The sequence below is a fragment of the Galeopterus variegatus genome, unplaced genomic scaffold (genome assembly GCF_000696425.1).
Source record: "Galeopterus variegatus unplaced genomic scaffold, G_variegatus-3.0.2 Scaffold2149, whole genome shotgun sequence".
Lineage (NCBI taxonomy): Eukaryota > Metazoa > Chordata > Mammalia > Dermoptera > Cynocephalidae > Galeopterus > Galeopterus variegatus.
The window spans coordinates 16,792-39,969 of record NW_007728260.1 but is presented as its reverse complement, the minus strand read 5'-3'; the positions used below and the strand labels follow the sequence as shown (position 1 = coordinate 39,969).

General features: G+C 32.5%; 1 protein-coding gene across 1 annotated transcript in view; it reads left to right on the top strand.

The window, feature by feature from the left end:
* Positions 1 to 23,178, top strand: part of IBTK (inhibitor of Bruton agammaglobulinemia tyrosine kinase) — a gene marked incomplete at its 3' end in the record, with an annotated part of 50,912 nt that overhangs the window by 11,713 nt on the left and 16,021 nt on the right. The window contains exons 3-15 of the mRNA XM_008580736.1: positions 2,130 to 2,226; positions 3,334 to 3,458; positions 7,391 to 7,501; positions 8,767 to 8,937; positions 10,558 to 10,675; positions 10,765 to 10,945; positions 12,876 to 12,999; positions 15,021 to 15,198; positions 16,880 to 17,054; positions 18,300 to 18,386; positions 19,241 to 19,323; positions 19,412 to 19,449; positions 19,924 to 20,020. Of these exons, the coding sequence (XP_008578958.1) occupies positions 2,130 to 2,226; positions 3,334 to 3,458; positions 7,391 to 7,501; positions 8,767 to 8,937; positions 10,558 to 10,675; positions 10,765 to 10,945; positions 12,876 to 12,999; positions 15,021 to 15,198; positions 16,880 to 17,054; positions 18,300 to 18,386; positions 19,241 to 19,323; positions 19,412 to 19,449; positions 19,924 to 20,020 (1,585 nt within the window). The remainder of the gene's footprint in view (positions 1 to 2,129; positions 2,227 to 3,333; positions 3,459 to 7,390; positions 7,502 to 8,766; positions 8,938 to 10,557; positions 10,676 to 10,764; positions 10,946 to 12,875; positions 13,000 to 15,020; positions 15,199 to 16,879; positions 17,055 to 18,299; positions 18,387 to 19,240; positions 19,324 to 19,411; positions 19,450 to 19,923; positions 20,021 to 23,178) is intronic.

Below are 23,178 nucleotides of genomic sequence, written 5' to 3'. Positions count from 1 at the left end.
TTCTTTGTAGAGCAATGGCATGAAATGCTCAGGCTTAAAAAGCCTGGTGTGTACTTAGATACTATTTGGTAAGCTAACGAATTTACCTACTATTTTGGGGATGTATAAAGAGTTGATAATGTAAATAAGTGGGGTAGACTACACACTGGTCCTACTACCTTTAGAGTTTAAGATGAACATACCAGAAAGTGTCAGAGTCCATTCTAAAGGCTCAAAAAAGTCCCTAGTCCTTTATGCAGTTGGGGCTGCTTAGGATGATGCAAATGTATGTATGTAGTCTTAATAGAGTTCAGCTGGTATAGAAAAAATTCAGGGCAAATTATAAGACTAGCAAAATAAACTCTCCAGGGATCTAAGTTTCTAGGTTTTCATTTATTAAATTCATAGTTTAGAACACACTGTGCTACAACCTACCCTACTTACTCATATTAAAGGTCAAGCTCAGGTCCTTTCATATGAATTTATTATATCTGTTTTGAAAGTAGTGGGTAATGTACAATTTTAAATTTATTAAAATCTTAGATGATCACTTCTGGTTTTTGTTTTACTTGTTAGCTTACTAACTTGACTGTTTTTTGTTAATTAACAGCCCTCGTGAAATCAGGTATTGTAACCATCTGGAACATAATGAAGTTAGAATTGGTTTTGTTTATTAGGAAACCATTATTATTAGGTAAGAGGAGATTTGTCTTTCTTATGTAACCCAAACAGAGTATTCCATTATGTCACCATTAGTTTCAAAACTTTATGGTTCATTTCAGCCTATAATTACCCAGGTGAAAATTATGTGTATTGACAGGCAGTGATGACTCATACCACTTAAAATAGATAAGTCTTAGTTAACCTGTCAGCGAACACTAAAAGTTATTCTTGAAGGGCGGGCCTGAGGTTCACTCGGGAGAGTGTGGTGCTGATAATACCAAGGCCACAGGTTTAGATCCCTATATAGGGATGGCTGGTTAGCTCACTGGGTGAGTGTGGTGCTGACAACACCAAGTCAAGCGTTAAGATACCCTTACCGGTCACTGGTCATCATTTAAAAAAAAGAAAAAGTTATTCTTGAAAAGGAATACATTTTACATTTAAAAAACTAGTGAAATAACAATGATCTGAATTGAACATTATTCTCTTTCTCCTTCCCACCCCCAACCCCATTAGGCTTAAAAAGACAGAAAAGTGTGCTGGTATGGATGGAGTGTGCTAAATGCCTTAAGAATATTCTACTTTATATTTGAACTTTAATTGTGAATATAAAAAATTACAGATTACTTTAAATTCCTACTTAAAGCACACATACACACACACTCTCAGTTTTTTTAGATGCAGTTTAATTATATGTGTACAAGAGACCATAATTAAACAATGCTATAGAAATTTAAGTAGAATGACAAGAAAATATATATCACAAATAGAAATAAAAGAATATGATTATCTTAATATTAATAATAAATATAATAGGATTGAAGGCAAAAAGAGACAGAACAGATGATCACATTGTAAAGAGTAAATCCTAAAATAAGTATTGTGCTGCCATTGCCTTGAAATCTTTATAGCCGTTACCTGTAAAGACATGGAGTATGTCTCTTTAAATATAAAGTGTGTGTGTGCACACATGTGCACACTCACATAGACATGGACCCAGCTAGGACCTTCTAGGCAATCAGACCTGCCTTATGATAGAAAACTTTCACATTTTGTCATTTTGATTTAAAATATTACTTATTTTATTTCTTCACATCTTTTGGTTCTTCCTCATTCTACCAAGAATTAGATAATACGATTTCTCTTAGTTGTCTTCTGAGTGTGAGAGAAAAATGTGAGTATGAGAGATAATGGTTGCTAAATGTTTATTTTTCTTTTTTCTTACTTATTTTATTTCTTCACATCTTTTGGTTCTTCCTCATTCTACCAAGAATTAGATAATATGATTTCTCTTAGTTGTCTTCTGAGTGTGAGAGAAAAATGTGAGTATGAGAGATAATGGTTGCTAAATGTTTATTTTTCTTTTTTCAGTGTATTTATGGGCTTGATCATCTGATTTTCTTGATTACATAAGAGTAGGAAATTACTGATTATAGGTAAATGGGTAAAATATACACACATATGTATGCATTTTTTCCTCCTTTTAGCATGGTGTTAATCTGTATATTCAAGATAAAGAAGGCCTGTCAGCTTTAGATCTTGTAATGAAGGACAGACCATCTCATGTAGTGTTCAAAAATACTGGTAAGAAAATTTTATAAATTCTATTAAGGTACAGCTTAGAAAATTTTAATACAATTTTATTCTTACTACAATAGCAAGGAAGATTTGTGTGTGGATATCTGCTAAGAACTTTTACTTAGGTTTGATACTTAGAATACTTTGTTTTATTTTGCATTTTTCAGTTTTAACCCATATTTGTGTCTATAAGTGTAAAAATACAGCCTAGAATGGGAAGGCAGTTAGAATTGTAATGACTGTAAAGTAATTAATGTGCATCTAGAAAGTAACATCAACATTTTAGGTAGAGGGAAAAAGGAATAGAAATGAATCTCTGTCTACACATTCTGATTTCACTCATCCCTTCAGTTTGCACTTTGAGCTTTGGAAGTGGGAATTGGCAGAAAAGAAGAGATTTAAATGGGGTACTGCATAGTTTGCATTTAACTAGTGAGCAAGCTAAGTAAGGACACATTCTTCATTTTTATTTCTGTCTTGGACACTACATTGGAGGTAACAGTTATAATTCCATTCTAGGATTTTATTAGTCATCCAAAATAAAAATGAAGATTTATACCATAAACTTAGCTGTGATTAAGTTTTATCCCAGTTTAATAGGATATTACCCTAATCGCTAATATTATTTTATGTCTATCAAGAGCAAACTATTGAAGGTTAATGTTTCTGCAGAAACAGTAATATCACATTTGCTTTATTTAGAACCTTTATATATATGAATTAATAGCATCTTACATTTAAAATAACTATATATATTATTTTCATGGAAACTAAGTAGATATGGCAGGTGGTATTTTACTCATTTGGCAGTTAAACTTAAGCTGCTAAAGAAACAAGGAACAAATGTTTGACTGCTTACATTGAGGCAGGACTGTACTATTATTTGGATTATATGATTTCTATTTCTAGAATTATATAATATCATATTAATAGATAGATTAATAGATTCATAATTTTAAAAAGTGTTGGCATCTTTCTAAATATGGTAGTTAAGTTAGTTCCTGTAAAGAGTCATGTTTTAGGTAAACTGACTAGTAGAGTATATCTATAGTTGAAGTAAACTGATATTTATTTTAAAATATAAAAGAGTATACAAACTAATTTTCATTTTAGATCCTACAGATGTCTACACTTGGGGCGATAATACAAATTTTACCTTGGGCCATGGAAGCCAGAATAGCAAACATCATCCAGAGTTGGTGGATCTCTTCTCCAGGAGCGGGGTTTATATCAAGCAGGTATTTTTTGTTTGTTTGTTTTTGGCAGCTGGCCAGTACAGGGATTGAACCCTGGACCTTGATGTTATCACCACCCTGCTCTAAACAACTGAGCTAACCAGCCAGCCTCAAGCAGGTATTTTGAAGTAAAATCTGCATACTTTTAGAGATTAAAAAGAACTTTCGTATTGGATAGCTCAGCTTTTCATTTGGATTGTGTTAACTTTGTTGAAGGTACAATATAAAATTTTAAGGAAGAAATTAAGAGAACTTTACTAATTCTGTTTTAGATTTTGTTAGTCTGATTCATATTCAGACTGTGTAAAAATACCCTAAAAATGTGAGATATTTATATATGCAATGTTAGAAATTAGAAAATGCTATACAGATATTAATTTAACTTTAAAAAGGTAGAGCTTCTGATAATTTTCTAGCTTTTGTTTCTGTTTAATAAAAATTAGAATCCTTTAAGTTGTTTCTCAACTGAATTTGTTTTTGAAGCTCAATGTTATTTTTGGCAGGTGAACCTGAGTTCTTAAATGTAAGCAACTGTAAAATTTTAATTGACATAATTGTAAAGGTTTGGTCTTTAGTCTTATATCCTTATGCTGGATGATACCTTGTACTTCTGTAGATTCTACTTCTGTTGACATACTCTCTTTTTCTTTAACACTGAGTATATATGGGCATGTGTATGTATAATTTATGTCTAACCTCAGCCTTTCTCTGGAACTTCATTTCAATTTTATTCTGGATGTTCTTTCAAGATATTTAAATTTAACATGTCTGAAGTATTATTTTTACCACTCCTAAACTTTCCCTACTTAATTTTTAATGTTATAAATCTCAGTTTCTAAATCCTGAAGATTATACTTCAGAACATGTTTATTGAGTTCATCTCTGTCTTATGAACTTAGCTGCCATATCTTTTTCAAGCTCTTTTCTTAGATAATGACTGCAGTGTCCTAATTTGACTCATTGGCTTCATTTATTTCCAGTCCCTGTTAATATTATTCTCTGGAATTATTGTCTTTAAAAAAACAGAGCAATTTTGTCTTTACCTGCTAATTTACCTTTGGATAAAATCCAAATTCTATGGCTTGGAAATGTAAGGCCTTTTTCAATCTTCCTAAACTACCATTTCAATTCATGTTTCCCACAACTTTCTATTTGTGTTCTTTATGAATTTTGAAGTTAATGAAGGTTCTTTTGACCAAAAATGTGAGTTTGGAGCTTTTTATTACTATACTACTGGCTCTTCTCAATTTTCACCTCATGTTCATATACTACATACATACAAATACTTAGCTTGTCTTTTGAGATTAAATTCTTAGACAGTTGTTTAGAGCTACTTTGACATATATCCCTGGTTTGTCTAGGACAGTTCTGGTTTATGATTATTTTCCTTGTGTAATTATTCATGTTATCCTCTTTCATACTCAGAAATATTTGTATAAATTATATGACCACTATATTTAGGGCTCTGTAAAACACTGTGTTTTAAACTGAAAGTCCCAGCCTAATAGATCACAACTAGCCATTAAAAACAAAACAAAATTAGAACAGTTAAACTCCAGAGAATATTAAATTTTGAGAGTCCAGGAGCAGGAGCCCATATAAAAATGAAAAGTGACCAGAGAAGTAGGGAGAAGAGTGGAGTCATAAAAGCTAGGATTCTGGTAGGCTATCTCTATATACCTGGAAGGAACTTTGAACTTGGGATGGGCAGGAATCATAAGTCTGGTGTCCAAGTCATTAGTGAATGTGAGGGAGTTGAGCAAGATGGTGAGCAATTAGAGCAGGGGTTGCAAATGTATGTGCTGCTTCCAGCCAGTCCAGAGCCTTTGGCAGACATTGCTAATCAGAATTTTTTCTTTTTTTTTTTTTTTTAGCTTGAGCAGGTCCTCAGAATCCTTCTTAATATGGTAATCCACCCATTAGCAGATGCTAATGATTGATCAGAGTTGGGGCATAAGAAAGATACCTGTTTTTCCTTTCCTGAGTTAGTATGTGATATAGTCAGATTTCATGAGCTGTTAAGGAGCAGGGATTTTTACACAAGAGTAGGTATGATGGTGACATTATGAAACTAATGGGTGATTGTACTGTCTGATCCTAAGATATATGTGGTATAGAAGAATTGAGCATATGCCACTTGACAAGATTATGGGTAAAACAGGGCACTCAAAGAGAAGGCTGCATTTCAGTTAAGGCAAGGAAGTGAGAGTATTTTGTGAGATTAAGGATCTAAGAGATTTTATTTACCACAGAAGGAAGGTGAAGAGAGCACTATGATAGGTTTGAGAGGAAAGAAAATAGTGTAAATTTTAGTTGGGGAAGAGGAAGCAAATAATAGGAATATTTAGTAAGTACCAATTATATAGAGAACCCTATTAGTCACTGAAAAAGAGCTAATTATGTAGTGTAGTACCAAATGAATTAATTACCGTGCGACAGAGACAATTAATATTAGCGTTATATATTCCAGAAAATTAAAGTGAAAAGACATGCTCACTCATCTTGTTTAAAAATTCAGAGGTTTATTTAGGTAACCGACAGGTATAGGGATCTGAACCCCTGACCTTGGTGTTATCAGCACCATGCTCTAACCAACCGAACTAAAGGGCCATAAAAAATGCATAGGTTTTAAAGTTGGAGGATTAAACTCTCTGATATCACTGGTTGTTTAATAGAAGTAGTCAGGAATTGTAGAATGGCTTTTTAATATTGAATATAAAATTGAACAAAATGTATTATTTCTGATTTCATAAAATGATTTTTCCTTGTAACTTGTAACTTTAAAATACAAATTTGAGTTTTATTTTTGGACTTTTCAGGTATTTGTGGTACAGCTAAATGAGATAATGACTTTTGCATTCCTTTTTTGATGGGCATTCTGTGTTTACAGAACTCTCTGAGTTGTCTAAAGATACATGTAAATATTTAGAGCTTGTAGTTCATCTTATAATTTCTTATTTTCCAAAGGACCTTGACTTTCTGGAAAATGATTCTAGGATTTCTTTATTTTTTACCCATCTTTTTATATCCTAAGTTAGAAATATTTACAGATGACATAAAAAATATAAATGCAAGTAATTTTTAAAAATAAGAAAAAAGGATTTTTAAATAATATTAAGGTAAATTGAGTATAATAAATATTAGATGCATTAAAAATAGCAAAATGTGGCCTGGGGCTAGGTATGTAAGTACATGCATATTTAAAACTGCTATCAGTTTCCTGTTATTGCCTTCTACTGATGCAATTTAGCCACTTCAGTATCCTTGTCGTCAGCAGTATGTGAATATGTAAAGGTGTGTGTCAGGGGACAGGGAGGTATTGGGAACAAGGCATATGAGAAAAGAAGTGGGAAAGAGGGAAGAACTTTCAAATAAATATAAAATTATTTAAAACCATATAATAGTATTAAATATAGATAAGACCAGAGATACAGGAAGGCCATACTGCCACCCTCCTCTCCCCTCCTTGTTTATAAATGACATTATTATTTTTAAGAAATATCTGAAGGCATTTCTATTGTTTTTATTAATAATTATATTATTTGGAAATCTTCATGCTTCATATTGCACTCAGCTCAATTCTCGTTATTTGATGTTTCATGAAATTGGAACAAAACTGGCTACTACTTTTTTGTAATTGAAGACTTAAAACTTACATTTTCCTTTATTTAATATTTTCTGTAGTAACACATGCTTAATTCTATCTTTGTTCTTTTCCCATATATCAGTGTTTTTAGACATAATTTTAAAAATAAGGCATGTATATTTTTCATTTTTATTACAGAAAATTTTAAACATGTGCAAAGTAGAGAGAATAAATGAATCCCCTGTACTCATCATCCAGTTTAAACAATTAGCAATAGTCTATTTCTTTTTTATAAAATAAGGGCTATTTTATTCAGAAAAGTTTAATATTGTTTTCTTATTCCTCTTAGGTGGTGCTTTGTAAATTTCACTCAGTGTTTCTGTCTCAGAAAGGGCAGGTTTATACCTGTGGTCATGGTCCTGGAGGGCGACTAGGCCATGGAGATGAACAGACATGCTTGGTAATTGAAATGTCATTACATAGTTTAGGTAACTTCAGTAAAACTTTGATAAACTGGAAGTTTGAGTTAACTAATTTTTTTCCAACTATAAAGAGAAAATAATGTATCAATTTATAAACAATTTTAAAAATCAAGTACTTTTCTGGTATATCATGGTCAAATGAAGGATTTACATACAAAAGTAACAAAGAGAAATAATGTTTTGTTTATAGCACATATTGAGTTCAGAGAGTATATAGATAAGCTTTAAGGTATTTCCAGAGTTGAAATAAGAAAAGGCAGATTAATTGTAAAACCCCGTTTCTGAAGTAGTCCAGGTTTTTATTTAACTTCTTATTAAAATATCTATGGCCTAAAAATTGAGGCACTATTTTCATTGTATAATTACAACATTGATTTTTATGCTACTGAAACTTAGTTCTAATTGGAAGAAAGCTAGTTCATTACATATCAGAAAATTGACTCACTAGATTATCTTTAAGATTTTTTTTTTTTGAGGGGATTACTGGTATATTTATCATCTATTCAAGGGTGCTTTAAAAAGGAGGGAAAGCTATAATGATAATGACTTCCATTTTTGAGTATTTATTGTGTTGCAGGCATTTTTTATGCTTTCATGCATTATCATTACCTTAACTTAAGCCTCTCACCAGCCCTGTGAGGTATAGGCATTATTATCTTCATTTTATGCAAATACTTACAATACAGTCATTTGTTGATTGCCGACTTTGTTTTCAGATGAAGAAAATGAGGTACAGAGAGGTTAAGAAATTTGATTGAGGTGAAATGGCTAGTAAGTGGCAGAAGTAATATTTGAATCCAGGACAGATAACTCCAAAGGAATATGTTATAGTATTTTTGGTTACTCACTGAAGGGAAGCACTGATTTCTTTTTATTTTCTGGTGGCTGGCCAGTCCAGGTATATGAACCTTTGACTTTGATGTTCTAAGGCTGCACTCTAAACAACTGAGCTAACTGGCCAGCCCCTTGATTTCTATATATTTTTTTCAATTTACCAATGAATACTTTGAAGAGCTCCATTTATTGACACCGAACAGATTTGCATTTGGTATATGATAAGGGCTCAAAAATCATTTGTTAAATTGAATTATTTTATTGAAATGTTTTACCAGGTTTATGTATTTTAAATTCATCGGCTCTTTGCTGAAATGTAGAGTTTATGCTATTTTGGCTGTAGTATCATCAGATTCTATTATATTTCTGTACAAATGGTTAATATACTGAAGTTAATTTTATTTTGTAGGTCCCCAGACTTGTGGAAGGACTAAGTGGTCATAATTGTTCCCAGGTGGCAGCTGCTAAGGATCATACTGTTGTATTAACTGAAGATGGATGTGTTTACACATTTGGTCTAAATATTTTTCATCAGTTAGGAATAATTCCTGCACCTTCCAGTTGTAATGTACCCAGACAGGTAAACTAAACTACTCTTTTTTAAATACTAAGGTGACTATTTACTATAAAACCTACATGGACAAAAAAATACAAGGTTGATGGAGTAACTTATTTTACTCATGTTATTTAACTTCATCTTCAGTGGTATATATTTTCTTCATTTTTCACAGAAGCTAAGCGTAGTACAAATTAGCATTTGTTTGGAATAAGAAAGAAAGCATTAGAAAATTAGGCATTTGGGGAATAAGCCACTAAACTGCCATAGATTCAACTTTTAAGTATTCATAAGCAGAGAGAGATCTAGATTTTTGAGGTCTGAAATTAAAACAATTTTTAGGCCCTTCTTAAGAAAAAATTAGAAACTTGTCAATACAAAATGGATGCAGTTGAGGCACCCAGAAACCCGAGTTTTATTTGCTTTCATTACCTCTGCCTCTACACAGATGTCACACCTAGTAAGTTGATGTGCAGGCACATGGGTCCAGAAGCCACCATCCTTTGTTTTATTGTCCCACTTGCATCTGCACAGCCCCCACCAGAAGTTGCCCTTTCCCCAACTTCAGGGACTTAGTACAAAGAACTGGGACTGGTGCTCTAAATTAATGTGTTGTTAGAATCATCACACATAACAAATATGTTTTCAGCTCATAACATTTTGCATTTTAGATGTTAAATTTCTCTACTGGTTTAATCTTCTGGATTTAAAATTATTATTGGATATGCATTTTTTTATTAAGTATATAAATCTGACAGATCTCTATTCTCGATGACTAATGAATCAATAGGAATTACCCCAAAGTAATTAGGGGTAGTGTCCAATCCGGTACTTTTTAGAATTTCCATTTTCTCCAACCAACCTTGGAATTTTTGGATATTTAACTGTATTATAGACTTGTTTAGGAATGGCAAATATGAGGGTGCCTCTAAAAGTTCATGGAAAAATAGAATTGAAAGATAATATGAATATTTCCATGAACTTTTTGAAGTACCCTTGTAGATTTTTCTCCCATTTTTATTCTCATTATGTGGCTATTCTTGGAGCTCTGGGTTGATATAGACATGTCTGGCATTCTCAACTGGGGGCAGTTTTGACCCCCAGGGGTCATTTAGCAATATCTGAAGACATTTTTAGTCATCACAACTGGAGGGGAGTGGTGATACTACTGACAGCTAGTGGGTAGAGTTCTGGGGATGCTGCTTAACATCCTACAGTGCACAAGACACTTCCTCACACCAAACAGTTATTTGGCTGAAAATGTGGTGTCATTGTTGGGAGACACTGGGTATGTCAAATTTAAAAATATTGTGTTTTCTAGTACGAATGAGAATGCCTGTTTTGCATATTGCTTGTTAGAAGAAAATAAATAGACAAAAATTTAATGGTTTGGTTTTTATGTCATGTCAATTTTTTATATGTTAAAACTACTGAGTGAAAGTGGCTACATCAGAATGTCTTGTGTTCTGAGAAGGGTTCAGGTCTTAGTATTAAGTCCTGAGATCTATTAGCAACAACTGCCATTTGCATTTGAGATGGTACTGGCAGCAAATGTCATATATTTGCTGGTCTACTGGATCTTTGAAAAATTGTATACATCATAGATATGTAGTAAACTGCAGTCTTATTTGTTTTTTTAAATAGATGCAGGCAAAATATCTGAAAGGAAGGACAATCATTGGAGTAGCAGCAGGCAGATTTCATACAGTGCTATGGACTAGAGAAGCTGTTTATACTATGGGACTAAATGGTGGACAACTGGGTAAGAAATCTTTGGTGACAGTATCTGGGAAATAAATTAGTCTCTTAAAACAGATATTTTGTGATTTGTTTATGTGTGTAATTTTTCAGGTTATTTACTAGATCCCAGTGGAGAAAAGTGTGTAACTATTCCTCGTCAAGTTTCTGCCATTCATCATAAGGACGTCACTCTGTCTTTGGTTGCTGCAAGTGATGGGGCCACAGTCTGTGTTACCACAAGGGGAGATATTTACTTACTTGCAGATTATCAGTGCAAGAAGGTGGCTTCTAAGTATGTGTATTTCTGTGACTAAAAACATAACTTTAATAATAGTTCAACTCTTCCAGCTAATATCTGAGTATAAGCTTTATGTTATGCTCTGTTAATGTCAAATGGAAAAAACTGAATGGGGGGAAATGTCAGTAATTTCTGTCTTTGATGATCTTTGTCTTTTGTCAAGGATTCAGTGAATATTGTAAAATTTCTTTGTAGGATATAAAACTGTTTCTGAATTATGTTTAACATATGGTTAAATATGACCTATATATATGTATTTTTTCTTTTTATGGTTCAGGTGCATAGAACTAGATTAATCATAATTCATGGTTCATTCATGAATCATCATTGGTTCATGTGTAGCCTTTTATATTACACGGTTATGTACTTTCAAAAATAATTGCATACTATTTAAATGATTTAAGGAGCAAGTGCTTAAAAACAATTATGAAGTAATGTAAGTGCAAAATCCTATATTTTTATTACATTTTTAAATATTTTGTAGTTGATTAATCTATCAGATTTGACAGAAGTTTTTTGCTACTCATATCGTCATTCCAAAGTATTCCTCTTTTGTTGAAAACATTTTATCTTTTCAGACTAAGATTTCATTTGTTTTTAAAGTATTTCATTATATAATTATATTAATAAATATAAGTACAGAAATAGGTCTTTGCACAAATACAACTGATTCTTGAAAAGTACACCTGAACTAATGGAAGCAGTCATGTGCAGGAATTCTAGAGGATAGCCGTTAGCTTTTAAAGCTAATAGAGATTTAAAGTTTAAATCTAAATGCCACAATGTGCTTTTGTTAATGTAAAAGCAATAGTAATGTCATAAACAGACACCATTCATTAAGTTACTCATGAGCAGAAAATGCAGACAACAATTTGTCATAACTTATCTTCTCTGTATAACAATTGGAATTACTTTTAACTTCAGTTGTAGGTCATATTTTAATTATGGAAACATGAAAGTGTGAACATAGATGTTTCTTAGAATCAACTAAATAGATTTTTTTCTGAACACGAGGTGATTTGTTGGATGTTCGGTTATATTTTTAGTTAACATTTATAAAACTTGCCCTTATAACATCAAGTTGAATAACCGTAAGTTATGTCCAAGGTTTCACTGAGAAAATTCTTTTATTATAGATTAAGTTAGAGCATAGTAATTTTGAAAAGATTTTTTTTTTCTTTAATGCAGGCAAACTACCTGAAAGGAAGGACAATCATTGGAATAGCATCAGGCAGGTTTCACACAGTGCTGCACACATCAGATGTGCAGATATAATGAAATGTGAGCCTAATGGATGAGTTATTAAAATAGCAGTAGTAATGACTTTCCTAGTAGCTGTAACTACTTAGGATTGGCTATGTTTGAAGTTAAGCTTTTCTATTTAGTTTTGAGGTTTAAAATTTTTCTTTTCTGTTAGAATGTGAATATACTCAGAAGCTTATAGCTTTACTAATTATTTAAACTGCAGAGTGAATGTGTACAAGCATGGCTTTAGGTTTTTAATGTGTGTGTCTGTGAGTAGAAGTGTTTGAGAGAGAAGGACCTGCCATAGAAAGAAACAGCCACCTTAATGTAGAAACTTACAGAAAGGAAGGACTAGGGATACCAAAGACCAAATCTTTTCACTTCAACTTTTGTAATAGTCACTTATAGATTATTGTTTAAATAGTAATTTCTTTAGGGCTGGCCCATGGCTTACTTGAGAGAGTGAAATGCTGATAACACCAAGGCCGTGGGTTTGGATCCCTATATAGGGATGGCCGGTTACTCACTTCGGAGAGTGCAGTGCTGACAACACCAAGTCAAGGGTTAAGATCCCCTTACTGGTCTTAAAGAATAAATAAACAAATAAATAGTAATTTCTTTAATGTTTAGCTTGTGTATTTTCGAGAACATATTAATCTAGGATTTTTTTTTTACCCAGACAACTGAACTTGAAAAAAATTCTTGTATCTGGGGGTCTCATGGAATACAAAGTTGATCCTGAACATTTGGAAGAAAATGAGGGTCAAAAAATTTGCATTCTTGCAATGGATGGAGCTGGAAGGGTAAGTATATATTTATGTGAAAGTGTGGTAATGTTATTTTCAATTGATAGCTATAGAGGATCTGATAATGTGAAAATGTATTGCTATTTTAGTGATGATTCCTATTAACTTTGTTTCCCTACTGATTTTTGACATTCAGTACTAATTAGTATGGAGCTGGTATTTCAGAGAAGTATGACAACATTTAATCTAATGTTGTGCAGTGTTGCTTTGTTAAACTGTAATTTAAAAGTTCATTTATTGTGCATGAAATGAAAATAAGGGATTTTACTGGATTATTTGGTGTGTACACACACACACACACACACACACAGGGGTACTTCAAAAAGTTTGTGGAAAAATAGAATTGAAAAATAATACTTTTGAAGTACTCGTGTGTGTGTGTGTGTGTGTGTGTGTATGCAGTTTAAAAAAAATAATTTGTTTCTCCATCGATTTTCATTTATCCTCAGCATATATAAAATTCTTATCTATATGCAGAGTTTTTAACTATCCACACTGTATATAAAAGATAGTGTATTTTTAGATCATTAGTATATAAAAAATCTCTTATCTCAAAAGGAGAGTTCTAGTTTCAGTTCTCTGTGCAAACATATCAGTACATTTCTCTAATAAGATTGTTAATTTAAGGTACAGATTAAAATTATAAATATCTAAGTATATACTTAAATTAATATTATCAGTGTGTTATATATATAGCTATTTTTAAATTTAAAATAATATATTTAAATAATAATATATTTAAATTTAAAAAATTATGTTTAAAAATATGCATTAGTAATACTGAAAAATGTATACACTGTGACTAGATAACTTTATACACTGTGAACAGATAACTTTCTGGGTTTTGCTTATAAAATGAAAAAAATAATTTGTTCTGAGGTTGATAAAGCTCTGTAAAACTTGACATTTTAGAAATTGAAGAATTAATTATAAATCTTCACTTACTGCTTCATTATAGGCATAAGTTTCTGCAGTTGATAATTTTAATAGAGGAAAGTAGGTTTAAGAATTAGAGCTGTAATTTGTACTAACAGAAGGAAACAGAGGCATGGGAATACATAAAAGAGATGAGTATAAAAACTTACATTTGACTTTGGGAGTACTTGTACTTATATTAATATGGATTTAGTTTATACTTCTCGGTATTTACTTCCTGCAAAATACAGTCACTATGAAAACCAAGTTCTGAAGGAATCGATCAATCTCAACCATTATAGTCTTTTTTGTGTGTAAATAACTTTTGAATGAGCTTGGCAGATACATTTTGTACTTTAGTTTTCTTAAGTTGATTATGAGGGAATTAGAATTTTAAAAATCAGTTTTAATTTTCCAAATGAAATCCTACTTGGAATACCAATATAAGAAACAGATAAAAAGAGCTGCTCTGTGTGTACAGCTGAATTGGGAAGCCTAACATCCCATCTGTCATCATTCTCTCCCTTTCTTGGCAATAGTTCCTGAACCACTTCTCAGGAACACTAAGGTTTGCAAAACCATTTGAAACCATTAAACACCATGACAATTTTTTTATTTGTGAGATTTTGTTTTAGTTATATAATTGAGTTATGCATACATCTACTTTTTTTCCTGAGAGTAAAGTTTGGATTTTTATAGGGTAATTTTCATTCTTCTTATAAATTGATGGAACTACAGCAAGGCTGACATGTCAGTTTTAGCTTTAAGAGTTTGGTTTTCTTTAGCATCTTAGCAGATTTATTTGCCCCAAGCGAGTAATGCCAAAAAATGACCTCTCCTGAAGAAGAGTGTGTTTGAAATAATTTTTATTGCTTCTTGTTTGCATAATGTACTTTCCTGAGAGATGTAGTTATTTAAAGTAATTTTGACTTTTGTTTTTTATTTTTTGACTTTTATACTATCTGTCTTTTTCTGTGGACGGATGAACATTGAAACATACTAATTAGAGCTTTGGTTTTGACAATATTGTCTTTTGATTTCAGGTTTTGTTTCTTCAGATTCTACATTGCTTTATATCCCAGTGTGATTTGGTTTTATTTTAGGTGTTTTGCTGGAGATCAGTCAGTAGTTCTTTGAAGCAGTGTCGATGGGCCTATCCACGCCAGGTCTACATTTCTGATATTGCTTTAAATAGAAATGAAATTCTATTTGTCACACAGGATGGGGAAGGATTTAGAGGGAAATGGTTTGAAGAAAAAAGAAAGATTTCTGAAAAGAAAGGTCAGTTCATATGTGTGGATGGCACATAAAATACCCTTTCAGTTAATCTTTAATTTGACAAGTATTGTTAGGTTTTCCCCTTATGTGTTTATGTATTTATCTTTGTGACTAGCTTTTTTAAAAAGTGCCTGTCTTCTATTAGATTAAGTTCATTGACGGCAAGGGCCATGGTTATTCCACTGTGTCCTTAGCATTTGGCATATCTCCTGACATACTTCCTGGCACATTGTAGTCCCTCATTGAGTCATCTGTTGTATGAATAAATCAGTTATTGTATGTTAATGTTTATAATTACTCAGAAAAATATAAACATATTCTTCAAAATCATAAAGCCATAAAAGAATTTTTAGATAATTTATTGATTTGTTGTATTTCTTTTATTTCTTTATAGATTATCTAAGTCTATAAACATGTAAGGTATATTTACTATGTGCCAGATAGAGGGTGAGGTTTTAATTATAGAAAAATATATAAAATGAACCCCTGTTCTGAAGCACTCAAGCTTGTAGAAGTGATATATATGTATCTAAATGCAGTTCACTGAGACAAATGCTACTATGCACGTATAAGTTTCTTGAGAACATAGAAATTGGAATAACTGAGTTTCAGGGTTTAATTAGTAAGATCCCTAAGACTGAAATACCCATAGAGTGAATTTGAGAGAGTAACCAGAAAACAGATTTGACTTGTTAGTATTGGAAGTCTTTAGAATTGGGTCTTAGTCATGCCTAGTGATCTGGAACTGAATTTATGATCTCATGCTCTCATATCTGTTTCTTGTTTTCTATCTTAGTAAATGGTTATCTTTGACACCTCATATTCCTTCACCCAGTACATGCAATCAGTCACCAACTTTTATAATTTCTGCCTCAATGTTTCTGAAATCTTTACAGTTTTCTCCAGATGGATTGCTACATCCCCAACCTATATCATCTTTTATTCTTTTTCTGGACTTAAAGTATCTTTCTAAATGGCCTCTTTATATCTATTCTTTATTTACTTAAAACATTCTTCAGACTACAGACAGAATAATTTCTTCACATGCAAATTTTCTATCTATGTGCAAGCATTATATACTTTGCTTTCATAGCCTTGGTTTGACTTGTAATGATATAACAATTTGTTTAATATCTGTCTTCTCTACTAGATTTTGTATTCCATGAGGGTGGAGACATGTCTATATTGTTCACTACTGTATCACTAGGGATAGACTGATGATCACTGTATCACATTAGCAGCATATGTTCACCCAGATATTTGCTGAATAAATGCAAGAAAGGGGCAGGAGGAAGGGAGGGAGCAAATAAATAGATTATGAAGATACTAAATTTATATATTTTTAAGGCAAGGTGAGGAACTATAAAAGCTAGTATGACGCTAGATTTGCTTTTTAGAAAGATAGCTTTGATTGCAGTATAGAGGATGTTTGTTGAAAGACATGAAATCATGGATAATTGATAATTGACCCATCAAAAATTTCTTGTGTGATACAACCAATATATTTGGTGCAAAATGTTGTGTTAGAGAGAGAGAAGATGTAGTTCTTCAAAAGGACTTAATGTATTTGAAAAATATTTTCATTTTCTCCCAATTGTTTTCCTGCCTCATTTACTCCTAAATCCTTTTAGTAGTTTCAATAAAGCCTTGATTAATGGTAGTTTTATTTTTTTCTTTTTAGCAGAAATTTTATCAAGTCTTCATAATTCTTCAGCAGATGTGTCTTGTGTCTCTGATATAAACAACATGTATGAAAGAATTCGACTTGAGAAACTTACTTTTGCCCATAGAGCTGTTAGCATCAGCACAGATCCAAGTGGGTGCAACTTTGCAATCCTGCAGTCAGATCCTAAAACAAGGTATACTTTTATATATTAAATTTCATTTTTAGAAGGAACAGTCACTGTTCTTTTGTGTTCAGTAGCTTCTGGTGCAAAGTTAACTGAACAGCTGTTGCCGAGGACTGTAGAGAAGTTAGACTTGTAATTGTGTTACCAGGATAACCCGAAGGTAGAATTTGTTATACTGGGAATGATGAGTGTTCCCATTCGTTTGTAAACTGGTATTTATTGAAAATGTTGAAGATGCATATACATGCACTAACAAAATTTATTTGTCTGTAAGTACTTGTGTTACCAGGATAACCCGAAGGTAGAATTTGTTATACTGGGAATGATGAGTGTTCCCATTAGTTTGTAAACTGGTATTTATTGAAAATGTTGAAGATGCATATACATGCACTAACAAAATTTATTTGTCTGTAAGTACGGCATCCTCCTTTTAAAAATTATTCCTTTTTTTCTTTCCTTTGCTTTTCTTTCCTCCCTCTCCTTCTCCCCCCACTTTCTCCTCCCCCTCCCTTGTCCCCTCCCCCCACTTTCTTTTTTGGGGGTTGTGCATGGATGTGTTCTTCCTGCATTTTCTGTCAGGGCTATCTCTGTGGGACTCCCTGGATTAGAACTTAAAGGATAGGAAGGCTGTTAGTGGGTTTGAACTCTGTGGTGTGAGTGTTTAATGGATCTGGAGTGGCAGGCAGGAGGATGGTGTGCTAGAAAGACTTTGGAGTTAGACCTATATATGCCTCTTAGCTCTACTATTACTGACTGCGGCAAATTTCTTATTTTCTTTGAATTTCAGTTTCTCAATATATGAGATAGGAGGGATAATATTCACCTCATACTGTTGGTATAGTTTTTCACATAGCATGTGTCAAGTCCCCAACAGTATCTGTCACATTATAAATCAGATTCTTTGGATTTCTCTCTCTCTCTCTCTTTTTAAGATATTCACATTGCTTGTGACAGTATAATCTTAGTTGTGGGTGGGAGTAGGGGAGGAGTGTGTATCATGTTTTCTATTTAAAAACAGTGAAAGAGTTTGTGCCATGGCTTTGATTTGTTTTTTGCCAATAATATTTAATTTTTTTGAATTCTAATTCATATTGAAGAAAAGGTTTAATATTTCTTTATCTCTGAGTGGGGCTTGTTAAGATACTAAAGTATAATTATGTTCAGATGTAAGCTAATTTGTTGGGTTTTCGTTGTATGTTTATTTTGGTAGGGGAATATATTCACCAATTGTTAATTTTTATCTATTCTTGATAGGTTAGATGGTGTCAGATTTGAAAATGAAAAAATTAATGTTATTGCCAAGAAAACTGGTAATAAACTGAAGCTAAATCAGAAAAAATGGTAAGTTAGGAAAGGAAGATAAACTTTCTATCTTTAATTCCACACGTAAGTGTGGAAATAGAGCTCTTCTTACTCACATATGAAGCAAAATGTGTAGACAGATACCCTCTTACCTTTTCTAGTCTTCTTCATTTATGGAAATGGGGCGAGTAAATGGCTCAATGGCTACTGAGGTGAATGGATAAAATATCAACTGCCCAATAAAACATTGGGAGTTCATTCTTTCTGATTACTTTCTGATGAAGAGAAGAACTTCTAATTTTTTTTCTTGCCTGAATTTTGTATCTTGTTATAAGTAGGAAATATTAACCCAAAACCAAATTAATCATGCATCTTCATCATTGTGATAATTATTGGCTTTACTATTTATTTTTTTCAATAGTATGCTATTCTAAATATGTTATTGAAAGTTTTGTTTTTAGGTATTCATACTTTTTTTATAGGTGAAAGGTTTTGGAGAAAAAGAAACTGTGAAGGTTTCTAGACTGTGCCTGACACAGGATAGGTTGTATAAGTAAGTGAATTAAAGAGCTTTAAATAGGATCTCACTTACTATTATATACACTTTGCCTGGAACAAAAAAGAAAAACTAGAAAAAATAGGAAAAAATATGTTTTGAATATTTACCTGTATTCAGTTTCCTTTTTAAATATTGTTTTTATTAAAGCACTTTATTGTCTTCCCTAGGGTGGAGAGAGATGAAATACTTTGTATGTGTACCCACAAATTGTTTATTCTTTAATACCTTTAACTAAGAGAAAATCTAAAGTTAAGCCAAATCCTATACCAAGTGTTTTTGTTTGCTAAATGTGCAAAACAATTGCTCTTGCTCCAATTAAGCATTTTTCTTTCAGTTCATTTCTGTGTGATGTAACCATGAAATCAGTGGATGGAAAGGAATTTCCTTGTCATAAATGTGTTCTTTGTGCTAGACTTGGTAGGTACACTTTTTGTTAGTTGCTGATCTATTTGTTTTAGTTCTGTTTCACTGTTCTTATTACGTTGAAATTTTTTTTTTCTTTCAGAATATTTTCATAGTATGCTGAGTAGCTCATGGATTGAGGTAAGATTTAAGTAGAAAACACCTAGACTGGTAACTATACTTCTTTAGATTTTTGGGAAATTACATACTAAGGAAGTTCAAAATTGGAACTTAATATTTTAGCTCAATTTTTCATTTGTATTGAACTTTATTTATACTTAATCTTGCTGGAAAATATCTAGTGGAGAAAACAATAACATTTAGAATTTAAAATTGTGCTAAAAGGCTACATGAATCAAAATTTCCTCATATGATTTAGAAGTGTATTGGAAATGCCAGTGTGTTTTTTGTTTGTTGAATTTTTCTTTGTTCCTTTTTTGTAATGAGACTTAAATATTTTTCATTTTAGCTTTGTGTTTTGTAAATCTGATGTTCTTTTACATTCGATGTGATGTTCTGCTCAGAGTTTTTTGTACCAGTAACCCCAATTAGAATGTAATAGTATTTTATTGTTTAAAATTAATTATTTTACTTTATTTTATCTTATTTGTTTAGGCTTCCAGTTGTGCAGCTCTGGAAATACCCATACATTCTGACATACTGCAAGTTGTTTTAGACTACCTCTATACTGATGAAGCTGTGGTGATAAAAGGTATTAATAAAAGTTAGGCATTTTAGATATTTAGGTTATAATGGAATAATAGTAAAATCAACATGAATGTTGATTTCTTCTCTACTTCAAATAAGCTATCAACAAGAGCTTAATTTAGAGTAAGCAATAGGGATGATTACTAACAGTCAAGGAGCAGATAAAAAAAAGTTTTCATTACTCATATGAAAATGAACTCAAAGAATTTTATATAATAGTTGTGATTAGATTTAACAGTTCCATTTCCAGCTACTTTTGTGATTGAGATGAATGAATTGACAACGGAATGTAGTTTTGACAAATACTATGCTTTAAGTTCTTTCTTGTCTATTTTTCCCCTTTATGATATCATATCTGAAAGGAAAGAAATAGACTAAGAATTAAACCAAAATTTAGTGAATTTATGTTCTATACCAGGCATAATATCATGTTTTAGTTATCAAATATCTTTAGTCACTGGAGTAATACTGGGTGATCTGTGGTATGCATCTAACCATTAGTTTTTTAGCCTCAGCTGTATATTGGGGATGAAAAAAAGTGAAAAGATTTTATTCCATTTTCATGAAAGTTAACAATCTAGTGGAGAAGACAAACATATCAGAAAACAAGTATAACTTGATAGAGTAATCCTCTAACAAGTAGATGCAGTTTTGAGAAACTAGCATCTGAGTCTGAGTCTGTGTGGGTAAATCTGGGTAGTCTTTGTAAAGGAGTTAGTGTTTAATTAACTGAAGATAAGATTTCCAAAAATTTGTGTACTTGGGAGTAAGCTGAGACTTTAGTATTTTTTCTCTACTTGTCTCATTTTTTTAAAATTGAGATTATATTCACAACATAAAATTCACATTTTTAAACCATACAATTAAGTAGTTTTTAGTATATTTACAAATTTGTACAATTATTACCACTATATAATTCCAGAACATTTTCATCACCCCAAAAAGAAACCCTGTACCCATTAGCAGACACTTTCCATTCTCTCTCATCTCCAGCACCTGGCAACCACTAATCTACTTTCTGTTTCTCTGAATTTGCCTATTCTGGACATTTCATATAAATAGACTCAAACAATATGTGATCTTTTGTGTCTAACTTCTGTTCCTTAGCATAATGTTTTTAAGTTTCATCTGTATATAGCATGTACAAGCACTTCATTATTTTTTATTATCAAATAATATCCACTGTGTGGATATACCACATTTTATTTATCCATTCATCAGTTGATGGACGTTTGGGTTGTCCTCACTTTTGGCTATTATGAATATGTTACTGTAAACAGTCATGCACAAGTTTTTGTGTGGGCCCATGTTTTTATTTTTCTTGGACATATATCTAGGAGTAGAAATGCTGGGTAATATGGTAACTCTATATTTAATTTTTTAAGAATTAAAAATTAAGGTGTTTGCAAGGTGACTATAGCATTTAACTTTACCACGGGCAATGTATGAGGGTTCCAGTTTCTTCTTATTCTTGCCAACACTTGTTAATGCCTGCCTGTTTTATTATGGCCATCCTAGTGGGTGTGAAGCTGTGTAACATTGTGGTTTTGATTCGTTTCCCTAATGAGTAATGATTTTGTGCTTCTTTTTATGTCCTTTTTAGCTATTTGTGTATCTTCTTTGGAAAAATATCCAGATTCTCTTTATATGTGTATATCCAGTTATTCCAGAACCATTTGTTTATTTGAATTATTTGTCTTTCTATTATGTCATAAGAGTTCTTTATATATTCTGGATACTAGTGCCTTGTCAGATATATGATTTGCAAATATTTTATCACATTCTCTGGGTTTATGTTTTCATTTTCTTGATAATATCCTTTAAAACACAAAGTTTTTAATTTTGATGAAGTACAAATTACCTATTTTTACATGTTGCTCATGCTTTTGGTTTCATATTTGAGAATCTACTGTCAAATCTGAGATCATGCTGATTACCCCCCGTTTTCGTCTAAGAGTTTTATAGTTCTGTCTCTCACATTTAAATCTTTGATCTATTTTGAGTTAATTTTTTCCCCAGCTTTATGAGGTATAATTGACAAATCAAAATTGTGTATAATCGGGCTGGCCCGGTGGCACACTGGAGAGTGCGCCGCTTGGGAGCGTGGCGGCGCTCTGGCCAAGGGTTCGGATCCCATGTGGAGACTGGTTCCACTCACTGGCTGAGCACGGTGTGGCGCAACACTGAGGGTTGCGATCCCGTTTCCGGTCCCTGGTACGGGTGCGACACCGAGGGTTGCGATCCTGTTACCGGTCAGTAAAAGAGACAAAAAGGTTTGAGTTAATTTTTTCCCCAGCTTTATGAGGTATAATTGACAAATCAAAATTGTGTATAATTGGGCTGGCCCGGTGGCACACTGGAGAGTGCGCCGCTTGGGAGCGTGGCGGCGCTCTGGCCAAGGGTTTGGATCCCATGTGGAGACTGGTTCCACTCACTGGCTGAGCACGGTGTGGCGCAACACTGAGGGTTGCGATCCCGTTTCCGGTCCCCGGTACGGGTGCGACACCAAGGGTTGCGATCCTGTTACCGGTCAGTAAAAGAGACAAAAAGGAAAAAAAAAATTGTATATAATCAAATTGTGCAATGTGATGTTTTGATAAATGTATACTTTGTGAAATGATTACCACATTCAAGCTAATTAATATATCCATCACCTCACATAGTTACCTTCTTTATTTTGTGGTGAGAATATTTAAGATCTACTCTCTTAGTAAATTTCAAATATATAATACATTATTATTAGCTGTAGTCACCATGGAGACATATGAGGTTTCCAGAACTTATTCATCTTGTGAATGAAAGTTTGTACTTTTTACATCTCCCCATTTTCCCTTTGCCCCTGGTAATCACCCTTCTAATTGAGTTACTTTTTGTATGTGTTGTGAGGTAAGGGTTCAACTTTATTTTTTTGTGTGTGTATATCCAGTTATTCCAGAACAATTTGTTGAAAAGACTTCTATTTCTCCATTGAATTGTTTTGACACTTTGTCAAAAATTAATTAGTTTTAGTAAATGTAAGGTTTTATTTCTAGATCCTTAATTATATTCCATTGATTTGTATGTCTCTCTTTATATCAATACTGCACTGTCTTGATTACCATTGAGATTAGTAAGTTTTGATTCTGGGAAATGTAAGTCCTTCCTTCTAACTGTGTTCTTTTT